At 33.7% G+C, this 25,596-nt stretch overlaps 1 protein-coding gene across 4 annotated transcripts in view; it reads right to left on the reverse strand.

The window, feature by feature from the left end:
• Positions 1-2,691: 2,691 nt before the first annotated feature.
• Positions 2,692-25,596, reverse strand: part of LOC145266991 (riboflavin kinase-like) — a 97,071-nt gene continuing 74,166 nt past the window's right edge. For all 4 annotated transcript variants that reach the window (XM_080122843.1, XM_080122842.1, XM_080122844.1 and 1 more), the window contains 3 exons: positions 24,207-24,358; positions 17,176-17,278; positions 2,692-7,361 (listed from right to left, as the gene is read on the reverse strand). In XM_080122843.1, the coding sequence (XP_079978969.1) occupies positions 7,246-7,361; positions 17,176-17,278; positions 24,207-24,358 (371 nt within the window). In that variant the 3' untranslated portion in view covers positions 2,692-7,245. The remainder of the gene's footprint in view (positions 7,362-17,175; positions 17,279-24,206; positions 24,359-25,596) is intronic.

Here is a 25,596-nt window from a genome sequence, read left to right on the forward strand (position 1 = left end):
TTAATTAAAATAAGTTGAGTTTACAGGAGAAGGCGAAGTAAGAAATAATAAAAATGAACTTGAGAGAAAGAAGGGATGAATCACTTTGGAAATCAATTTCTTAAAGCTGTTCAACACATGTCAGCACGTCAAACAAATATTAAATTGAATATGATGATGATGAAATGTACAGTGTAGAACAATGGAGAGTTATACAAAACTGAAAAAAAATTCAAATTTGTTTGATTGCATTGATCACATCCTTTCAAAAGATTTGAACCATCTTCGGCATTATAATGACCATGCTGTGATTAGGTGGATGTGTACTTACCAGATCCTGTTGAATGCCTTTGTCAAGAGCTATCACCTAAGAATTGAAGCCTCCGTCAATAGATTCGCGGATCCTATGCAAAATTACAGTCATGAAATCCGTATCAATTTCTTAAAGCTGTCCAACATATGTCAGTATGTTAAATGGACATTAAACTTGATGATGCTGTTGTTGTTGCACATCATTCATCATGATGATTTTGTTGGCATTCATTTCCCTGATATCTTTCTGTTAAGAAATTGGTATTTACTGTAGTATCTTTGAAAAAAATGCATTTCAGAGAAAAACATTACGTACTCATGTGTCATGCCAAAATTAGTATAAATTCCAAAAATTACAACAAAAAAAAAAAAAAAATGGTCCAGTAATTATAATTAAGAACAGAATTTTCCTAAGTTGTAATTTTTTATTGTAAATTAACCTTTTAGAAGATCAAAATCATGGGGAGATAATTGCATTCTACCGTTTAAGTTGCTTTGTGCAGAATCCGATGACACTATCTTTCAAATCGGCCATCTTGCTTTATCTTTCCAAAAATCATATTATATATTCTACTAGACCAATTTTTGTAATTTATACTAATTTTGACATGACATGCAAGTATGTAATAATATATGACGTAATATAATAATAATATGAACAAAGACGGCTGGCAGAACAAACACCCGATGCTAAACTTTTATGAGCATTTTCTTCTTGCAGCATTATATTGTCATGCATTTTTTTTCTATCTAAGCAAGGCATTTCTATTTTTTCTGAAGAGTATTTGCACGAAAAGAGACAGAATTGATTGAATAATAATAATAATCATTTGTTTCTGCATAACGAAATAGATCTGTAAAAAATGTACCAAAATTTTAACATGCTGGAGGAGCTGTTTTGCATGTAAAATAAATGTTTGGATCTTGGAATGTAACTGTATACTGTTATTCTTATGATGCGTTTGGTGGAAGAACGATGTAAATGCCAAGAGTTGAAATTTTGAAATTTTTGTCACAAAACACAAAGATGGCTGCCAGAACAAAGCAAGGAGAATCTAAAAAAAAAAAATGCTGAATTCCAAATATTTATGTGAAACTAAGTGTTTGAATCTTTGAAATACGTCTGTTGAAATGTGGATACTTAAGACCATAGATTTTCTTAAAATTCTCTACTTAATTATGTTCTGTTTGTTTTGATTTTTCCAGACTTGCAAATCAACGATCATTAATATCATTGCTGTTCATTAAAGTTGAACATCTAAAAAATCTAATTTTGTAAGCCCCTTCAAATATGACTGGAAGAAAGAGAACAAGACAGGTTGACCAGTGGAAAAGAGAAATAACAAAACGGAAGCGAAATGGTAGAGAAGAATTTGTCAGTTCTTCATAATGCGTTGTAGGAAAGCGCAGGCTTGGAGAAGCATGTTTTAGCAGGAAAAGATGTTTCGTAAAAATAGGAAATTACGAGCAAAATAGCTACGTACAGAAATTTGTTAAAAAGCAAAAGGTCACAAGAAACCGTACAAAAGAACAAAGCAGAAGGATTGCAACAATTGTCCAATTGAGTAATGTACACTCTTATCTTCGAGTGGTTTCTAGGCCTTGATAAGTGGTTATGCCTATGTAAAAAATAAAAATGCCATGTAAAGTTCGTTCAAAATTTGCAAAAAGTTTCCATTACACGATTATTAAACCCCATTTAAAGGCTGAAAGAATTACCATTCTGCTCCAAACATTTAATCTCTTTTTTGTTTGTAAAAAGTATCAAGTAGCGCTTATACCGTTGTTTCACCGAATGCGTCATAAAAATATCTTATCTAAAAATTATTTTAATACCTGCAGACACTAATGTTTCATACTTTTGCAGTCATCAGTGTAGGAAGTGATAATTATTGAAGTTGGAATGTTGTATATTACTCGTTTCTTACCCCCCCCCCACAACTCACCTTAATTATTTATGTCAGCCCCTCCCTCCTCCTGGGATAAAAAAAAAATATGTAAATCAGATGACAAAACAATAAATTGCTTTTCAATATAATTACAAGAATGAGGTCCATATAATAGAGAAAAGAGACTGGTTATGCCTTTTTTCTTTTTCTTTTTTTAATATCAGTTTGTTCAAGCTGAAGGTGGAGCATCCTACCAGATGCCAAACATTCACTGCTAACTCAGATATTCCAACCGAGAGATCATTTTAAGATTCTGACCGTCCCTTTAAGTGCAATTGCTTGAATCTTTCTCGCACTTAGTTCACCGGGTATATTTGTCACATAGTTTTTGAAATTCTTTTAGATCTTGGCACAGTTCATGCATTTTCAGATAAAAGAAAATCAATAACATAAATCAATAAAAAAAAAAAATCTAAACACAAGATTTTAAATAAAATAAACTATGAATAAATTTAAAGGTGAAGAAATAACATTTATTTGTGTTTCAGGTCATCATTTGATCTGTAATAAATGACGATTGGTCCAAGATATTATTTGAGGTGATGGGGAGGTAAACAAAAACAATTTTCCCTTCCTACCGCATGTTCTTTTTTTTTCTTTTTTTTTTTTTTTTGTAGAAAAGTCCTGGATAATTTCGTTTTGTACACTCCCCTTCAAAAAATTGATTACATAACACCCTGATCAAAGAAAGTGATTTTTAGCGCTAAAAATAAAAATGTTAAATAGTTCATGTAAAAGCTATGGTTAATTAACAGTAATTAATTAACGTGGTTTAATTAGAAATCTTTCTTAAAATATTATGTTCATTAATTTATCAAGGGAGGTGAATTAAATGTAAATTTGGTGCATGTTAAGGTAGAGTTGACATTTTTTAAATATGTCATGTTAAGCACAAACAATATTACAAACTTAATTGTAATGCCAAAAATAGTAATCTATCCAAAACTTACGAAAATTCATACAGTAGAAAGTTTTTTTTTAGTTAAAAGTAATTTGTACAGAAAACTGGGTAAAATTGCATTTTTCTTAGACGTTATAAAGTAGACAGTAAGAGTCTACATACGGAGGACGTAACTCGGAATGAATATTTTAGATTACTTGTTTATGGCTGCTATATTTGTACTTTTTTTTTTTTTTTTTTTTTACTAAAAACACAATAGCAGTTGTTCTATTCAATGAATTTTCATAATTTTTGGATAGATTACTATTTTCGACAAGACAATTCAGTATGTAATATTGTTTTTGCTTAAAACGATATATTTAAAAAAAAAATCACTTTATCGACTCTGTTTTAACAAACACTGTAAATTTTTAGGTTTTAAAATTCCAATATATTTATATTAAAGATATATGTAATATCTATGTCTATAAAAGTGAAAGTGTCTGTGTGTGTGTATCTGTGTGTCTACATTTCCCTATGCAATAACTCTGTCAATTTTAAGTCTAAGACTCGAAATTTGATATACAGGATACTGAGATTTGGGAAAATCGATGTGATCGGTTTTCGGACAGAAATTTGGCGATTAAGGGGCCAAAGTTCAACGATTTGACCTTTGAGAACTCTACCAAACTCATCCGACAATTTTCGGTCTAAACACTTGAAATTTTAGATATAGGTTCATTGGACATGGATCTAACTTAATAACTGAGGGTCACGAATAGGCCACGTCCGTGGCCTTCGGGCCAAGATCAAAGTGTAGTATCTGTTCCGGCAGATGCTGCACTTAAGATAATTTGTACCAGTCAATGGAGGGGAACCCCTCTATACTGGGACAATTATTATTTTTTGTAACCAGAGTGCCCCCTTTTTGGGGAGCTGGTTTTTACCTCACATTAAAAACGGCCTTGTGCCTAATTTGCTCAGTGGGGGAGCAAATAAATACCATCTAACTTAATAACTTAATTTGAGCCCAAAACAATAAATTTTAAGGGGTCATAATAGGGATCAAAGTTTAAAAAATTGACCACTTTTTTTTTTTTTGCTCAACATACATCTCCAAATACCTGGGAACCCCTGCTAGTAAGTAATATATTTAAAAAGAATACTTAGAGCTAGATTAATAGCCTCCAGTTGACTATTATTATTCTTTTGCTTATATATATATATATATATATATATATATAAATATGAGTTTCAGAATGTGGGGGATTGTATATAATAAATTCCACAGCCAAACAACGTCGCAGCCCACAAATCCATCATAAGTTGCTCGCTTGGTTAGCATTGCTGGATGGCATCGTCCTTTTGAGTTAAAAACTCCTACTTGTGAGACATCGACTTGGGATTTTTAGCTGGTTGGATGACCGCGTCCCTTGTTGAGACGAAGTAGGTTCATTTCACAGTCGGATTTCCGTGCGGTTTGCCTGATCTGTGTTGGTTAATAGAAATTCTTGTGTGCAGGGCATTTGCTCAGTTGGTAGAGTGCTTGCCTTGCATGCAAGAGGCTCAGGTTTTGAATCCTGAGTTCGGATGTGTCTAACTGATGAGCCCAAATGAGGGCAAAACTTGAGTCTTGGACTTACGGTTCTTTGACTGTCATGGCTCTTGTGAGCTGCGACGTTGTTTGGCTGTGGAATTTATTATATATATATATATATATATATATATATATATATATATATATATATACCATTTTGTTTACAGAAAGTTTTTAGATGAGACAAGTCATTGGTACCGTCGGTTTCAAACCCGATAATTAGGACTGTTTTAGATACCCATATCAAGCTCTCTTCAGCCAATACTCATCAAGAGTCTGAAGAGAGCTTGATATGGGTATCTGAAACGATCCTAATTATCGGGTTTGAAACCGGCGGTACCAATGACTTGTCTCATCTAAAAAACTTTCTGTCAACAAAATATAAATACGCTCTTATTTTCGGATTTTCCTTATAATTGAGCACTTTGCTGGATTTCTTTCTCCAAAAAAAAAAAAAACTAATTATATATAAAATTATTCAAGAATATGATAAAAATTGCTTTTATAAACATATTTGCAATGGTGATACGTAAAAGTTACTAATACAATAAAATTAGTGATTCAGTATCAAAAAAATAATTTTTGTTCATTTTACGTATTTAACTGTTACTATGCTCTATTTGAAATATTAAGCACATCTCCTTCATATAAGGAGTTACCTTTTCATATACTTATAAACTTATAAATTTTATTCCACACACACACATATATATATATATATATATATAATTAATAAATAAAAAACTAAACTAATATAAGACTTAAGAGAAATAATAATAAAAAACCTTTTAATACACAAAGGATAACTTACCCCTCTCCAAAATTGAATAAACAAAGGTGAAATAGAAGTAAGCCCAACCTTAGTCTGATATAAGCCTGGCCATTCGCTAGTAAAAACATTGACGTAAATAACAAATAATCTGATTAATTAGCTAGAAAACTTGACACCATGCGTGCATTTGAAAACATGCTGTAACATCAATTCCATGACAAATCATTATGAGCATTAAATGCGGAAAATTCTATATAGCTTAATTGCCATATATATATTTTTCTGTGGAAATATGTTTTTTCTAATTATATTTCACCTTTTATTTATACTAATCCTTAATTTATGAAGCTAAATGTAATTACAGAGCATATAGCAAATAAATGACAAAAGTCTATATATTACTATATTCCAAATTTCATGATGTTGACCATCTTACCATTTATTCCTTTAAGTACAGTGACATTCACAATTTTTTATAGCACCTGTTTCGTAGCAAAAAATGGTGTAATTAAAAGAAAAAAATATGAGGTAATTGCAACTTCTCTTCCAATTTTCAGATTTTGTAGTCATGCCCAAATGCATTTTATTTTCTTTTAATGGATTGATTGATAGGTGCTATTTCTTCTGAGGAATTAAGGGTAAAATAGTTTCATTGATTGATATAATAATTAAATGAATGATTTTGTGCTACAAAACAAGTGCTGTCAAGAATTGCGAATGTTAACGTACTTAAAAGAAAAAATTGTAAGATGGTCAACATGAAAGAATATAAACTTTTGTCATTTATTTGTTTTTATATATATATATATATATATATATATATATATATAAACCTTGAATTTCATACTCTCAGACATACATATATATATATATATATATATATATATATATATCTAAGCATATGAAATTCAAAGTTTTTCTCTTGTGTTTGTATTATTTCTAACAACCTTTAATCGCTCATTTACTCTTTTTCTCTGGATTTCTCACCTCTCCATGTTTCTGATGAAGCGATAGTTGTTTCTAACAGCCGGAATTACCTGCGAGTCCAACTTTTCCAGAAACACGTACAAAAAGTCATTTTGTTGTGAAATTGTTATTACATCAAAGAATGATATAACTGAGAATTTGAGATTTTGTTTAAATTTAAATATTGATCTTTATTTTTGCTTTTGGAAATTAATTCCAACATATTACTTGAGACATTTCACTGTTGCATTGCTTCCCCTGTTTTTTAGATGGTGGTAGCTGATTTGCCATCCACGCAACAGATATTTTAACTGAAGAAATTTATCACATTCTTAGATTAATTATTATTATTATTATTAGTAGTAGTAGTAGTCGTAGTAGTATAAGTAGTTTGCTGTAAGAATGACATTTTTCTATAAAAAAGTATGTTTATTTACTTTTACGAATGTTTCACATAAACAAGTAATTTCACTTAACAGTTACACAAAATAAAAATTAAACATTTATTAAATAAAAATAAAAATTGTTCACATTGTTTTATTTTCATATGAACTATAAATAATAAAAAATAATATATATTATAATACATATCTGTTGGAAGATGTTTTGTCGAGGATGCCGAGTCATCTCTCACCATCAAGAAAACAAGTAATGCAACAATAAAATGTCTCAAGGAATATGCCGGAATGTCTTAATTCGTAGTTGAATCGATCTTTATAAAAATTGACTTTTATATCATTTTATAATTTTATTATATATTTTATCCCTGCCCCCTCTTATTTATTTCTTTTCAACTCTCCTTTTCAGCAGTAAAGTACTTGTCATCTTTAAAAACTGCAGATTCTGGTTCTTCCAATAAATCAACGACTTTCTCTAAATCGTCTGCAATGGCTTTTCGGAGTTCGTCTGGAAAGAGAGAAACAAAGATACGTCTGAATTTACTCAGCAAAATTCTGTACACTCATCCAATTCGCGCAAATTTCCATTCACACAAAGAAATTTTAAACTCAAGTGTAAAAAATAAATAAAAGCAAGCAAGGAGCTTCTATATTATACAAATGAAAAAAAAAAAAAAAAAGACTTTCAAGTGAAACAAATAATACCTATGTAATTGTCAGGTCTCAAATAGTAACATATCCAAAAATTACAAAAAACGATAAGATAGAAAAATAATTACTAATGCAAAAAGAAATTTGAAAGGAAGCGAAATCACTACATTACGCTTACTAAAAAAAAGATAAATTAATAATTAAATTCCGTTGCATACGGCACGTCATGAATGTAAATCAAAATGTCGGAATAATTTTATTCTTCATCTAAATTTTATCGCAAAACTTTATTCATTTATTTATCGCAAAACTTTTTTTATTTATTTATTTATTGCAATCTATTATCCTCATCTTTTAGTTGTTAATAGGATAATAGTCCACAATGAATAAATAATAATTATCTCAATAAACATTCCAATTGATTAAATAATATAAAACTGTTTTTCGTTAATAATTTCTCCTACCTTATCATTTTCCGTAATTTTTGGATATGTTACTATTTGCGACATAGCAATTATATAGGTACCATTTGTTTTTGCTTGAAATTCAATATTTTTATCGTATAATATAGAGGCACTGCAAGCAATCTGATGTATTAATGCAAACAGAATTGCTGTATCTGTTTAGTTATTAGTAATATCTATATTATATTTTTCCTATTCTATCTATCTATCCATTCCACTTTTTTTGGGTCCAATGTGGCTAAAATTATGTTTGGATTTATGATAAGGTGCAGCAAACTAAGTATTATGGTATCTGTTTGATGTGTAGTTAAGGGATTAATAGGGATTAATCACTACAATATCATATATACTCAAGAAGTTTGGCATAAAGTATTACATTCTTGTATGTATATGCAATGAGGATCAAACACGTATATGTTATATAGCTTTGTACATAATGGTCAGAGTTGTCTATGTATTGATGTGTGACATCACATGGCCTCACCGACATTTCGCCATCCCCCAAACGTTGTGTGTTGTAGCTTTGTGCCTCATCTAATTTACGGACAGTCTTGAGTTGATGGCAGTTTATACTTTGCAACAGTTTGTGCCTCAGACTAGATCAGTAAAACTTTTTGGTTGGTCAAAATGAACTGACGTCAACTGACTAACCGTTATCGCCTCAACAGACAACTAAGATGTGAATGTTAGCATTTAGAGCAAGGGTCGGCAACCTAGAGCTCGCGAAAGTGTTTTGTCTGGTCCATGAGACTGATTACCAATGACTAGTTTTAACAGGAGACGAGACTTTTGAATTTAACAAAAGGCTTTCGATGTTAGCTTCCTCTTATTTGCCCACCTGAATTTGAATACTATAAATTCAAAAGCACAATCAAAATCCATCCATCTCCATTTCTGTGGAAAATATAAAAAATAAACATAAAACATAAACTGGGAGCCAATTTGACCAACTGACTAGCAACAGACATTAGGCAGGGACAGTTTCAAAGGGACAATTTTGTCGCAGTCAGTTTTCTATTTCATGCCTCATGAATGTGTGGATGTTGCCACATGTGTACGTACATAAATGTATATGGTTGCAATTATTTGTACTTGTATATATGTGCATATGTTTCGTCTGTGTGTGCGTGTGGTTCATTTTTAGTACAATTTCCAATAACAATTTCAAACATGCATGTCATGATTTCATCCATTTCACTGAGGAAAATTAAGTTTTGTTAGATGTTTTTTTTATTTTAGATTTTCTTTTGTTTTTTTTTTGATTTCTCAATGTTTATCTTAATTTTGAGACATTTAGGTTGACAGGGATCTGCATATGTAATTTTCCTTATTTTTTTCATTAATGATCTTCATCCAGCCCACAACTATATATTATAAAATTAGTTGCCAGTCCCTGGTTTCTCTTCTCTTCGAGGATCATTTTCTGCAATGGTATCATACATGGTCATAGGACAACTGATATCTACAAAATGTGTTAATGCCTTTTTTTTTTTTTGTGAATGTTCTATTTTTTTTATATAGATATGTAAGCCACTATGCACACCCCGGACAATCACCAATGTGAGAGAAGATGACATCGCCAGAACAAGAAGAGAAGATGAAGACAAATACAAAACAACAGCACAGGGATGGGGCGGCAGTTGTTGAGAAGGAACACATAACTTCACATTAGTAATATTACATGGATTTTTCCTTCTCCTAGGTAGATGACTTGGGAAGATATAGATCTTCCCAAGTCATCTACCTGTAGCTCCAAGAAGGGTAATCTTGCGCCTGGGTTCTAAACCAGCTCCTAGGCTTAACATTTACAAACAACATTGAGGTAATTGCCAAGGCTGCTGCGAGGAAAGTGGGCTCTCTCTACCATGCTAGAAGATTACTGACACCTGAGAGTATTCTGTATCTCTACAAAGCCACTATTTGCTCAGGTATGGAATATTGTTATCACATCTGAGCTGGTACATCTGCCTCTAGTCTCTTACTCCTAGATAGAGTTTTAAAAAAAAAAAAAAAGAGTCGTCAACCTAATTGGTCCCGCACTGTCTGCAAACTCCACCCTCTGTCTCATCTCCAAAATGTGGCATTCCTGTTCCTGTTTTACAAGTACTTTAATAGTAAGTGCTTGGACAAGCTTAAAGTACTAGTTCCCCCTTAACATAAATAAACCTAACAAGCAACAAAATCCCACCCCTACACTCTAGAGATCCTTAGATGCTGTAAAGTCTTCTACTTAAATAGTTTCTTCCCTCAAACTGTTAAACTTTGGAATTCCCTCTCAGGCCTCTGCTTCCCTGATTGTACCGACATGCAGAAATTCAAATGTAATGTGAACAAACATCTCACTGTCCAACACCCTACAGAGTATTTATGTTAATCTGGTGCCAAAATAATAGCCCTTTATGACTTAGTGGCACTGTGCTTTGTTTGGGATGAAAAAACAGTAAAAAAAAGTATAGAACAGGAGACTTTGTTGGTTTGGTCACATTGAAAGAATGCATGAGAGTTCTTGGATTAATAGATGTAGAACAGTTGCAGACAAGTCAAGTCCATAGGAGAAGGCCAAGAAAACATGAGAAGTTTCATGGATCCAGTTGCTCCTATAATTACTGGAATGATGGAGATCTTCCTAAGATTCCAATTTCTTTTCATGTCATACATAAAACCTTGGTATTTCGTTATCTTTTCTCCTCTCAACTCTGTTTAACCCAGCATCATTGGTGACACTAACTTTTAAGGTCGGCTGTTTTTCCCTCTCGTCTCATATCACTATGACAGGTTTAATAGCTACGTTTTCTTATGCTTCCTGAAGCATAAGGTGATTTGTTTTTTCAATGTTCCTATTTACTTGCCTCTACACAAGGGCAAAGTTAGACACAGGGTCGGCTTTTAATGTGAGGCAAATCCAACTCCCCAAAAAGAGGTACTTTGGATAGGAACAAAACTAAAATTGTCTCAGTCTAGAAGGATTTCTCCTCCATTTACCGAGGACAGAAAAGGTGAAGTATATAGTATCAGAACAGATGCTACACTTTGTTCCTAGACAAAGGCCAAGTTTGTCTTTTGAATGTTGAGAAAATCATGTTCTTTCTTTGTCTCAGGATCAGTCCAAGGTTGCACAAAAAAAAAAAAAAAAAAAATGTGCCTCTTAGTTAATTCAATAAATCTATTATATAAATCTCAAATGTCTTTTTTTTTCTTTTTTTCTTTTTTTTTTTTTTAAAATGACATTTTCACCCCAAACAAGGCACATTGCCACTTTGTTGTAGGGGGCTACTATCAGGGACATAGGCATCAGAGGTACTAGTTGGGCAGCAAGATGTCGGTTCACGTTGCACTTGAACTTCTGCATATCAGTACAGTTGGGAAAGCAGGAACTTGGAAGGGAATTCCAAAGTCTAGCTGTTCTGGGGAAGAAACTACTGGAGTAGAAGGCTCTCTTACATCTAGGGATCTCTACTGTGAGGGGGGTGGGATTTAGCTGCTTGTCAGGTTTGTCGGGGGTATTTACATCGAGGGGGCACAAGTGCTTGCAGTTCGTCAGAGCATTCACCATTAAAGTACTTGTAGAACAGGCAAATGCAACATTTCGTCGATGGGACAGAGGCTGAAGTTCAGATGACAGTTCAGGACCTATCAGATTGGCGACTCTCTTTTGAACCTTGTATAGGAGCGAGATCTAGTGGCAGATGCACCAGGCCAAATATGACAACAATACTCCATACATGGGCGAATGGTGGCCTTATAGAGGTATAGGATACTTTCGGGCATTAGTATCTTTCTAGCACGGTACAGAGAACCTACCTTCTTCGCAGCGGTCCTGACGGTACTCTCAATGTAATTTTTCCAACTCATGTTTCCTGTGAGCGTTAGGCCAAGGAGTTTAAAAGATGTACTTTCAGATAAAGAGTCATTGGCCATTGCTATTGGTGGTAGAGAAGGTTTCTTGTAATCATTGAAGGAAACCAGTTTAGTCTTGGCAGCATTGAATGTGACCGTCCATTTATGTCCCCATTTCACTACAGATCGGAGGTCATCCTCTAGCGTTTCTGCCATTTCCTTAGATATGTGTTCATTTGTTTTCCTGTCATGTCTGTTATAGAGCGTGGTGTCGTCAGCATATATACCCATCTCACAGGCAATTTTGTCAGGGAGGTAATATATTAGGAATAACAGATGTCCAAGGATAGACCCCTGGGGCACTCCCGCATTTATATCATACTAGCGGCGGGTACCCGGTGTTGCCCAGGTGTTTAGGGGTGTGTGTGTACGGGGAGAGAACTTCTTAAAAAATTGGAAAAACCCCCAAAGAAACTTCTTTTAAAAAATCAGAAAAACAACCCCCCTCCCCCAAAAAAAGGACGGCGTTGCTTGGGTGTTTGGAGGTGTGTATGTAGGGGGGGGGACAAAGAATAAGCGAATTAATACCCTGTTTGGGGGTACCCGGTGTTGCCCGAGTGTTTGGAGGTGTGTGTAGGGGAGGGGGGGGGGCTAAAGAACATCTTAAAAAATCGGAAAAACACAAACAAAAAAAACAGCCAACGAATGTAAAACTTTTTTTAAAAATCGGAAAAACAAACCCCCTCCCCCCAAAAAAAAGGACGGTGTTGCCCGGGTGTTTGGAGGTGTGTATGTAAGGGGGGGGGGGGCAAAGAATAAGCGAATTAATAATCCTGTTTTAACTTTTTAAAAAAAATCGGAAAAAACAAAACAAATAAAATAGCGAACGGACGTAAAACTTCTTTAAAACAATCGGAAAAGCAAAAACCCAAAAAAAGGGGGAAAAAAAAAACAAAAACAAAAAAGAACACAGCAAAAAGCGAAAAAAAAAATGGTATAAATAACCTTGTTTCAATATTAAATGTTTAAAAATTGAGAAAAAAGTATATCTGATAACTGGGATCGAACCTGAAATCTTTAGATAACGACGCTGTCACTTAACCCATCGCGCTACAGACATCGGTTTTTATAGGATTTAAAACAAATACAATGCACGTCTTTTGCGCGTAATGACGCATGCGTAAAGCAATCTTGTCATGAAGATACCATTTTTTTTCACCCCTCCTTGTAAAAAAGAGAGTTGTTAAGGATGAAGGAATGAATGTTTTTGCCCAATTTTTCGATATTTATTGTCCAAGATGTGAAGCTTCAAAATGATACTGAACTCGTGAAAATCCGTGGCCCGTGTCGAAAGTTTTTGGCAGACATACAAACATACATACTCACACACACATTTTGCCTTTTATATATATAGATTGTTTAGATGTACGACCGTCGAGGACAACCTGAATTTTTCTCTTATCTAAGAAGGATCTAATTATGTTATGTATTCTTCCAATTATACCATATGATCTGATTTTCCTGAGAAGACCTTCATGCCATACCCTGTCAAAAGCCTTAGATATATCTTGAGCTACCGCTCTACCTTCCCCCGCTTTATCCAGTGAATGGTATATACGTTCTGAGATTACAGTTAGAATGTCTGCTGTGGAACGGGCTTGACTAAATTCATATTGTTGGTCAGTCAGAAGTTTAGCATTTGTAAGGTGGTGGACTAGAGCTTGGTTAATTATGGTCTCAAATATTTTGGCAAAAAATGGGAGAAGCTTAATGGGGCGATAATTTACTGGGTCAGTTCTTTTGCCAGAATTCTTGAAAACTGGTACTACAGAAGCAGTTTTCCAGCAGGCAGGAAAGCAAGATTCATTAAGGCATTTGTTGTAAAGTTTGGAGAGAAGTGAAGCTACTTTGGCGGAGCACTTTTTTAAAAGCACAGCCGGGATGAGATCAGGTCCACATGTTTTTGCAGTGTCAAGATTTCTTATGATAGCATGCACCTGAGAAGGGGTAATTTTCAGATCGTCTAGTGTGGTGTCTGTCTGCAAAGGAAAGTCAGAGAGGGGGTGGTTGGCAGGGTCCAGTGTGGAGTTGGAGGCAAACCGACTGGCAAGCACATTAGCCTTCGCAGTTGCAGAGCAAACAACCTTGTGATTGTTGGATAGTGGGGGAATTGTTGATAGCCCATTATTTACTACACTGTTGTAGATTTTCCAGAAGTCGCGGGTTCCTAATTTTTGTGCTTCGATGCGTTTTTTGGTAGTTTCAGTAAATTCTCTCTTAGCTGTCGCTATTTCTTTCTTACAGTTACTTCTAGCTTCTATATACTTCTGTTTGTTTGAACTAGACTTATGTCGGTTAAATTTGCGGTACGTATGCTGCCTTTGTGCTATTGCAGCTGCACAAGTAGAAGTAAACCATTGGGGAGAGTGAGGCTTGCTATAAAATTTGTGCGTGGGAACATGTGCTTCAATTGCTGTTTTGAACCATTCAGTGGCCTCATTTGCGCAATGTTCAGCAGGAAGTGAAAAGATATTTTGCCATGGGGCATCTCTGAGGAGATCCCTGATGGCTTCCCATCAGCATTTTTATAATGTCTTGTTGTTTTTAGCAGTGGCTCTTCGGTTTTGGCTCTAAAGTTTAGGGCTATTTCAACCATTACCACTACATGATCAGCGTTCCCAAGTGGGTTGTGGGCATTAGTATCACAGTCATCGGGAACTGTGGTCAGAAACAGATCTAGAAATGATGCGTATTGTTCTTGCTGGTCTGGGAAACAGGTTAGAAATGTAACCATCTGTGATTGGAATGAGATATACAGAAGTTATGTGTTGTGATACCAGCTGCATCTGTGTGAGTAGAAAATCCAAGCCAGTTGCTGTGGTGGACATTGAAGTCACCAAATACATGTACTTGTGTGCTACTGTCGAGGGAAAGTGCCATATTTATGCTGTCAGAGACTTTGTTTATTAGGGTACAGTCCTGGGTCGAGGGAGAGCGGTAGAGAAAATAAAAGTAGCTAATGTTATGTTGCATGTTAAGTCTGAAGCACATAAAGGCTTGATCGTCCAATTCTAGTTTAGTTTCTCTAGTCAAGAGGAGGGTGTTTCGAATATAGACTCCAAGCCCATGCATATGTCTGTCAGAGTCCTTACGGCAGAGTGGGAGATATCCAGGCATGTTAAAGTAGTTAGAGGGGATGGAGGAGTGTAGGTTAGTTTCACTTAGTGCTAAGATATCCGGGGTGTTTGTTAGGAGGAATGCTTCAACATCATTTAAATTAGTTCTAAGCCCATGGATTTTGTAAATGCAAGCTTCCAGGGAGAAGGTAGGTTGGTTTTGTTTGAGTTTAGGCCTGGTTTTAGCATAATTTTTGATTGCACTGTCATCATATTTTTTTTAAGAGTTTCAGTTTAGGTAAGGGAGTGCTGAACAAGTGGTTATGCAGAATACCAGATATGCAACACAAGCAGACTATCAGTTGTCCTTCCATCTACTAGGATTGTGGCCTCGGGATAGCCCACCGGGGATGAGTGCAGGGTCCCTTTCCATGCGCGACATGGCACTACAAACAACCCAATATTATACAACTGTTGAGTAAGCAGCCGCTCTAAGCACTACCAAAGAGTCAGGGATCCTGTACTACCAGTCGGGAACAACAGCCAGGAACTGTCTATCCGGTACCCTCAACCCATCAGACGATAGTCAACCCAATCTACTTGCACTAACATTACGGCATTCAAGCACTCCCAAGTGCCCAGTTTAAGGGATGGGATGTGTCGGGAGTGGGGGAAATGGCGTTCATTGCCCTAGTCAGGAAACAAGATCGACTACTGAGTGTTTCTGTCAACTCCCTGTGATTCGACATCTATGCCTGGCTAATAGACAAAGAAGGAGTATGGAAGCCGAGCGATAGACAGTGCCTATCTACTCCTTAGCAGTTTAGGTTTGCAGACCGGTAATTTGTTTGAGTCACCAGCTCTAGGAATGTTGTCATCCAAGACTGGAGAGGCCTTCCTCCCCTTAGGTTTAGCTTCAGAGTTTTCCTTCTCCTAGACGGATGACCTAGAAAGATCTACGGGTCCATCAGAACCGAGAGGGTTTTCCCCGCGCCTGGGTCCTAATCCAGATATTTCTGCGACCCCGCGTTGGTAGTTAATGTTATTGGGTTAGTTTATATAGGTTATATATCTAATGAAAAATTATACTCCTCGAAGTGATTACGGGACATTGCTATTTTATTGTTTGTTACTGGAGGAGGGGGTGAGTACGAGTTCATGCAGTGGAAGCAGCTAAATTTGCAAACAGGTCTGTTGGAAGGAGTTAACGTGGTTTAATGTTTTTTTTTCCTTTAGCTTTATATTAAAAATTCTTCCTTTTCTTATTTTAATGTTGGCTTAGGAATAGGATAAGGCGTTCTCGCTAAAACTTTTGACACAGCGCAATCAACACTGACAAAATTGATATCGTTTGAAAGCTCAGTCTCTTGGTTAAATAACATCCAAAAATTGGGCAAAAACATTCATTCTTTCATCGTCAACTGGGCCATTTTTTACAAGAAAGGGTAAGTTTTTTCATCAACATTTTTGCAAGTCATTCAAGCCTTGTGTAAATGACGTCACATAAAACAGGTTATTTCAAATGCGCATGATGTCACAACCGTGGTGAACGCATCAATAAAACCATTTGCTTTTTTCACTTCCTTTTGCGCATTACGGGTACTCACTGCTATTTTGAGTTGTTTTAATTAATTCTTTTCTTTTTTTTTTTTTAAGAGCTTTGGTTGTTCAACCAACCCCCTTTACACACACCTTGACAACGCTGGGCACTCAAGCTAGTAATTAATAAAATTAGGTTAAACTTCCACATAAACGCACACAGAATTCATTCTCAATTAACTCTTTACCGCCAGGATTTTTTTTATGTAATAAATAAATTTTCGTAATCATGAAACTCACACATGACAAAAGTTAGTGTGCAACTGATGCACAAACATAAACACACCCCTCATTCACTTGTTGAACCATGCATAGGATAGTTGAGCTGACAAGCCATAAGAGTAAGAAATATTATTTTTTTTGAAAAGCGACTTGAAAGTACAATTTGACAGTAAAGGGTTAAGAGGAGACAATTTCTGTCTTTGCTTCCGGTACTTATTAAACAATGGATTATCTCCCTTGTTCTTGTAGCTCTTTCTTTTTTTTTTCATGAAAATTGTTTGATGTAAGGCATACACAGCATAAAAGGAAAGTTCTTTGCAGTGGTGACAAAAAGAAAAGAAACAAAAGACCCCTTTATCAACCCCAGGGTAATGAGCTACATCCCCTCCTCCTTTGACTCCAGTTTGTCTCAAGAAATAGCTGAAATACTTACCAATACTGTTAAAATCTAGCATTGGCCTTAAGTAACCGATGATAACTGCCTTTATTTGAGAACCATAAAAATCTTCTTTGAATTTATTCAAAATGTGCACTTCCTACAAAAAGAAAAGAAAATAAAAGAAAAAAGAAAAAAAAAAGAAAAAAAAACAGATTGAGAAATAAAGACATTTAGTTTATTAATAATTATGGTAGGAAGTTAAAATATGGAGTTGGGGGGGGGGGTAGCGATTTTTGAAAATTTCAGACGATAAAAGTTAAAAATCTAGCAATGTTCTGGACATTTCTTTCTCCTGATCTCGTGGGTTTTTTTAAATCTCAGTTGCCAACATTGCATCATTAAAAAACACTACAGGCTTAATGTAAACAGAATGTGTTTACAATATCGGTAAATTTTCAATGGGTTTAATCACATGATTATTGATAATGTAACCATGTGATTGAAATTTAATTTAAATTAACCACACATGGTCGCTTTGCTATCAAATATTCATCAAAAAATGGTAGGTACACACAAAATGAATGCCGACGCTCAAAGTGTATAAACATTTTGACTCCTCCCTTTACTTAAAAATTCACCAAAAATCAGGAAATTAACCAATTTTAATGAAAATTGCAGTATTTTTCAAATAATGATCGCAGAATATAATGAACTAATTATTTTTACTTAACTCTTAGTGAAAATGTTTTATTTTGTTTAAACAAAAAATACCTTTACCGTTATGGTTTTCAGTAGTAAATAAAAAACGCAAGAATTTATTTTTGCTTTTTTTATATAAATAAAGCATCGTAATTTGTAACAATAAAAAATAATTTTTACAGTTACATTACGAAAAAAGCCCCTAAAGTCCGTATTAATGTATTCGATATAACTCTAAGAAAAATGAATTCTTGCATACTATTCAGGAAATTAAAGATTCAATTAGATTCCTATTTCAGTCACCTAAATTATTTAGGGTGAAATGAGTTTAGGAATTTATAGCCAAACCTAAATATTTTTTTTTTTTTTTTTTGCTTAAAATAGAATGCTCTGCTTTACGGTTGTAAAAATGGAACGGAAATTTGAATTTGTTCCCTTTTAAATTCGGTACATTTTTACATTACGTCCAACTCATCGTTCACATTTGACACGTCAACTTTTATAGCTTTTCGGGTATTCTGGCAAGGTCAGGGGTGTCTATTCCGAAAGCCATTCTTAACATGGGTAGATTGGTAGGTGTGTCAGAAATTTCGTGAAAAATAGTGAATAATTCCACCCCGTCTTTCCAAGCTTATAACTCCTCGAAAAATGTAACTCAAGCCCTAATTTTTTTTCCTATTAAAGGAGCAAGGACCAAGGTTTCATTAAAAAAAAAAACAAAAAAAAAAAAACAAACAAGATGTTTTTTTTAAAAAAAAAGGTTTTAACTTCGGACTTTACAGATAAATTTCTAAAAAACACTACTTTTTTTTGTTTTAAATTTGATTATATTATTTATTGACCTTTTCTCTTCAATTTGTGATATATAACACTTTGGTGAATAAATTATTTACTTTTTAATAGACATTTCAAAATGGGAGGCGTGAATTATTCTACCCCCTGTCTTCCAAGCTTATAACTACTCGAAAAATGTAATTCAAGCCCTAATTTTTTTTTCAATTAAAGGAGCAAGGACCAAGGTTTCATAAAAAAAAAAAACAAAAGAAAAAACAAACAACGTGGTTTTAAAAAAAAGGTTTTAAACGTCGAACTTTACAGGTAAATTTCTAAAAAACACTACTTTTTTTGTTTTAAATTTGAATATATTACTTATTGACCTTTTCTCTTCAATTTGTGATATATAAAACTTTGGTGAGTAAATTAATTATTTACTTTTTACTAGACACTTGAAAATGGGGGGGGGGCGTGAATTAAAAAAAAAAGGTTGTCTAAAATATTATATTCGGTTTATTTGAAAGAGCATAAAATTTCACATTGACCCTGAAAATATCGTAAAAATAGAATCAATAGAAAAATTTTGATAGATTTTTAAAGTTTAAAAATTGAAAAATATTGAGTTTGTAAAATTCATTACTGTTTTTTAAAAAATAAAAAAAAAAGTATTTCTATTACTTTTAAAACAACTTTAATAGTTTATTTTGGAAGTATAATCCATAAAGAAAATAAACAACCCACTTTTAAAAGAGAAATTATGAGATTTTTATATTTTATTCGCAGTTTCGTGATAGGGGTGTAAAGAATTCCTACAAAAATTCTGATACATCTACTAGATTGGAGTGTTTATTCGTTGTAAAAGTACCCGACAACCTATAAATGGCGACATTTCCAATGTGAATGGTAAGCTGGACATGTAAAAAATAACAAAAAGATATACCAAACTGACTTTTTCATTTAAAAATGGAATTATTTCCCTTTCGTTATTAACTTCTTTTTTTTTTTTTAATAAATATTTTGTGTTTTATATACATAAAGTACAATTGTTGAATGTTACTGTTTTGATTATATTCGTTTGGGGGCACAATTAAAAAATTAAGAAAGATTAAAACGAAGCTAAATTTAAGTTTCCGTTCCATTTTTACAACAACCGTAAAACAGCGCATACTCAGCAAGTTTTATTGTAATTTATAAGCATAATATTGAAACACTAAATCAACATTTTATTTATTTTTTTGCATAATTAATGATGGAAGTATTTTTCTGTTTATTTTCTTAACATCTGTTAAAAAAAAAAAAAATAATTTGTACATTCTCTTGAAAAAAAGAATCAAACTTGTCTCTACTTTCACGTGTTCCATTTTAACAAACTGAGCCACAACAACGCGTGGCCGGGTACTGCTAGTATATATATATATATATATATATATATATATATATATATTCTTTTAACAAAAACCAAGACTTCAAAGAATGGGTTGATAACAACAAATAGTGTATTTCATCGTTAGTTACAATTGTTTCAAGACTATTTGGACAAATCCGAACATTATGTCGTTTGAAAATTTTCACAAGAACAGCCTTTCTTACAGAACAGACTTACTGAATAAAAAACACTTTAACAATAAAACATTATGGAAATAGTCTTGAAACAATTGTAACTAACGATGAAATACACTATTTGTTGCTATCAACCCATTCTTTGAAGTCTTGGATTTTGTTAAAACAATATAGGAATGCTCAATTATGAAATATGATAATTTTGTAGCTTACAGTTTAAGTCCTCTCTTTTTGGCTTAAAATTTATTGGTATACGAACGATTACTGAATTATATAAACCCAGTAAAATTCGTATTACTACAAATAAGACTATATATATATATATATATATATATATATATATATATAAAAATTATGAAAATATATATGGCAATTAAGCTACACAGAATATTCCGCATTTCATTCTCGTGAGAATTCAAGCTTAAGCCTGAGAATTTAACTGCCATATATATTTTCATAACTTACTACCTTGCTCTACCTATGTATTGAGAACTGTTGAAGTAAATACTGAAAAATTTACGCATAAAATTATATCTTCGTATATTAATTTATGTGATTAAATGGAGTAATCAGATATATATAAGTAAGTGAGAATAATATAAATTATTAATCTACAGACTTGAAATTTGATATATAGGTTATTCAGACATGTGGAAAACTTTTTAATAGGTTTTCACCGGCAAAAAAGGATTTCTAATGGGTCAAAATTGAAAAATTGTTATGTGGGAGTCATTGGATGTTTGTCTGGTTGTTATTTCACGATTGCACATGCATGAATGGTTCATGTTACAGATTCCTTATGTTATATGTTAAATATAAGTTGGTTTGAAAAGACTTTTTAAAGAGCATGTTACTTGTCTTTGGGTTTCAATCTCAGCGGGCAATGCTAGCATATATATAAAATCAATCAATAAAGCTTCTGTAAACTTGAAATAAATATAAATATTAATATTACTTCGGAAAAGATCAATAAAGCTTCTGTAAACTTGAAATAAATATTAATATTACTCCGGAAAAGTACATGGCAACAAAGGACATTTATGATAGGAGAAAACAGAAGACAAACACAATAAAGAAAGGAAGAGATACCGGATATCTCTCATTTCAAAAGAAAAAATAGAACCCTTAAGTCAAACACAAAAACACGAAATAGATTAACATTCAAATGACAAGAGACAACATAGGAAACTAAATTAAAAAAAACCCTTGATGAGAATAATTAAATATTTAAGTGTTTGTATCTATTTAATACCCTATTTGCTGTCAAAACAGACCATATACATTTTTATTGTGTATAATTTATTTCATAGTTCATGTGTACTTTTAGATTTGATAAGATTAAATAATTGTATCAATAAACTAGCTGTCCCAGCGCAGCATAGCCTAGGAGAATTTGCACTTTTACAAGGTGGAATGATAAATTTGTCGCTCCTAAAGAAAACAACACTACAGCTTTATTTTAAAACTTTTATTAAAAAAATCAATTCAGGTAACTTGATTATGTAGTAGAGCTGACATCTATTCAATGTAGTCGCCTTTAGTCTCAATCACAGCCTCAATACGGGTTCGGAACTGGGAGCATGTTTTTTCACAAGCATTGGCAGGAGCTTAGCGTCTACTCGGTGGATGGTGGTGATCAGGCTGACTTTGGTGTTGTGAGAGGTCATGTTGGTGACGTTCTCGACATATGACCAAACGAAGTAGTCCAGCGAGTTCAGGTCGGGGAACGAGGGTGACAGTAAGAGTACAAAATCATAGCACTCCTTCTGAAACCAAGCCTGGATCTCTTTAGATTTGTGGGCTGGCGCTGAGTTTTGCTGTCACAATCAGGATGTGCCAGCAGCCACCTGATTACATCAGGGATTCACCACATCCTTCAACACATCTAGGTACACTTTGATGTTGACTTTTAAGCAAAATATAAAGATGTGAGGTGGCATGATGTTACCATCACTTGAAACCACACCAAAGATGATAACTGTAGGTCATCCGATGCATTAAGCTGTGCCCTCAAGCATTGAACCGTATGGATTTGCATTTTGAGGGTGCTGGCAATGGTCCTGTTGGTCATAAGTTGGATTGGTAGAGAGCCTGAGCTGTACAACAGTGCATCTCCAATCTGGCTCGTTGAACATTGTGTCACTTTCAGACATAATAGAAGGCTCCTATCGCTCTTGGGATTTGTACACAACTGGCCAACTAGTAGATAGTCTGCAACAAAAAAAAGAAAACCAGTTTTCATTAAACAGAAATGGAATCATGTTGTCTTTTCTAGGGCGACAATTTTATCATTCCACCCTGTATATTTAGATATGATAAGGTTAAATAATTGTATCAATAAACTAGCTGTCCCAGCCCAGCATAGCCTAGGAGTATTTGCACTTTTATTTCATTTCAGCTCCACAGACTAATTTATTTTTGTACTCTTGTTCATCCCAAACAAGGCATTTTACCACTTGAATGTAAGGGGCTATTATTTGGGACCATCACTACAGGGGACTATGTGAGAAGATGAGCAAGATGTTTGTTCATATTACATTTAAACTTCTGCATAATAGTACATTTATGGCATAATCATGTTGACACACTGGTTCTTGTTAGATCATCGAAGTTAAGCAACGTTGAGCCTGGCCAATACTAAATTGGGTGATCATTTGGTAATACCAGGTGCTATTTGCACTTGGAGCCTGGAGAGGGATGGCTGCCGTCAGGCTATTTTTGCCCAAGACACGCTGCATGAAATAAAGCAGTGCCCCCACATTCCTGGAGGGTTAAGCAACACATATTAGTACAGCCAAGGAAGCAGGAAACAAGGAAGAAATTTCAAAGTCAGGTAGTCCAAGGGAAGAAACTATTATAGTAGAAAGCTTTTTGGCCATTAGGGATCTCTACAGTGAAGAGGTGAGATTTTGCTGCTAGACAGGTGGGTTGGTCGGCTGTATGTACATTTAAGGGATACAAGTGCAATCTCTTATTTTAGCTGCAGAAGATACGAGGGCACAACATCAATGGGAATTTGAATCTACTTACTGAGAAAGTTTTCACCACCCCCTCGCCAAATTGCAGCCTCCATAACCACCCGCAAAAATGTACCACCATCATTTTTTATCTCAATAGAATAGAGGCAGCATATTCTGTCCGTGTTTCTGTTCAATGGAACAGTCTTTTAGAGGAGGTGGTGACAGTAATACCACAGGTTGCTTCGTTCAACAACATTGAAGACCCCAAAGTTGTGATCTGTCGCCTTTTCCTCCTTTATCTTCTCTTCTGGCTGAGTTGTCATCTTTCACATTGGTGGCTGTGGAGATGGTGCACACACGTTTACAAGTATAAAAAAAAAAAAAAGAGAAAATCTAAAAACGTTTCTTAATTTTTGAGAAGAGGATTGGTTATTCGTATTATTTGGATTCATCGGACTACTGTTCTCATCTTCAGTGTCATTTTCATAACATCTCAATCGATGTAACCTCCGACCTTCTTCAGGTGTATCTTCGATAGAGGTCCCAAGTAATTGACAATTGTATTTTTTAGTTGCCCACACTGAGAACTGAATCTTCAATCTTCAGGAGAATATCACTTTTACAATTGACTTTTTCCAAGTACTCTAATCATTGTGCCACAGGTCCTATTGACCCATTATATCAAAATGTTCAATTAATATACATCTTGATCGATTGAAAACCACCAGTCCAACTCAATACAACAAACCCTCTGTTCTCTAGGATCACCGAAAGCCAATTTGTGGCAGCTCTTAGTAAAATCAGCTGCCCACTTCAACCGTTCTATCTCAACTTCTCCTCCTTCTCATCTTTCTCTTCTTAGAGAACTGACTATAACCACCTCCTCTTCCGATTTCCTAGTATCTTTTTCACCCGTTCCTTTTCTTCAAAACCTGTTGCTTTCAATTCAACTTTCAGCATGTTTCTTTGATTATCTCGATTTTTTCATATATGAGAATTGAACTTTTGTTAAAGAATAAAAAATCCCAGAAATTGAAATGTAATTCTTAATTAAGGAAGAAAAGATCCCCCCAAAGAGGCTTAATGACTTACCATAGATTTCTTTTCATTTTTGAAATAAGGGTTCCATCCAATGCTGACAAGCATTTTATAAACAGGGCCATTGTTAATGTTTACCCACCCAAAATAGACACCATTGTCCATGGATACTGGCATGGTTGCAACAGCATTGTCGTCAAAATTGGCTGAAAGTGACAAATTTGAAAAACAATTATTTTTTTAACATTTAAACAAACAAATAAAAAACAATTTTTTAACATTTGAACAAATAAAAAATAATTTTTTAACATTTGAACAAATAAATAAAAAATTTTAACATTAGAACAAATAATTTTTTTAAACATTTGAACAAATAAATAATTTTTTTCTAACATTTGAACAAATAATTTTTTTAAATATTTGAACAAATAAATAAATTTTTTTAACATTTGAACAAATAATTTTTTTAAACATTTGAACAAATAACAATTTTTTAACATTTGAACAAACAAATAAATAACAATTTTTTAACATTTGAACAAATAAAAAAATTCAATATTTGAATAAATAAATAAAATTTTAATATTTGAATAAATAATTTTTTTAATATTCGAACAAATAAATAAAAAAAATGTTTGTAACATTTTAATAAATATATTTTTAAACATTTGAACATATAAATAAAATTTTTGAAAGAGATTTGAACACTTGAATTTTTTAGATAAGCATTGATAATTGAAGAAAAAATATCTATGAGGGTAAAACATCATATTTCAAAAAATGAAATGCTGTTGAGACAGGATGTATTAAAAAAAATAAATAAATTAAAAATTAAACGTGAGTAGAAATTATCAGAAAAACAAGAAATTCTGCTTCGGATTGAAAAAGTCTTTGTTTTCCTATGTGTTTCACTATTCAATAAATTTAAAATCTTCACTTTTTCTGAAGACATTCATTGATTTGAAAACCGGTAAACCTTTTGTTTTTGATGATTTTTTCCTGTGTTTAAATAGTTTTTCCTTTTGTGTTTTTCATAATATATGTAAAATTGTTCACATAGACTCTGGCCATAACAGATAAAAACGCTAAGTAATAATTAGTTCTAAGCAGAAGGCAGTTCTGGGAAAGAAGCTTTATTGATGAAATCTGCGTTTAGATTTGACCACAGTTAGAGAGTGGGGGAAATCGTATATAGTGGTTGTAGCTAGTTGAGTGGGGGTTTTTTTTGTGAAAGTTTGGTAAAAGGGAACCATAAATTGGAGTTCAGATGAGCACTTACTATGCAAATAACGATAGAGCAGAGACAGGTTTGTAACGTCTCTTCTCTGGGTAAGAGGTTGCAGAGAAAAGAAAAGGGCATCACCTACTAGGTTTCAAAGACAGTTTTGTAATTCTATCAAGGCTGAATAATGCATGTCGAACAATTACAGTCTTCTGGAGGTTG

This window comes from Euprymna scolopes, chromosome 42 (assembly GCF_053919585.1).
Source record: "Euprymna scolopes isolate OS-2025 chromosome 42, ASM5391958v1, whole genome shotgun sequence".
Classification (NCBI taxonomy): Eukaryota; Metazoa; Mollusca; class Cephalopoda; order Sepiida; family Sepiolidae; genus Euprymna; species Euprymna scolopes.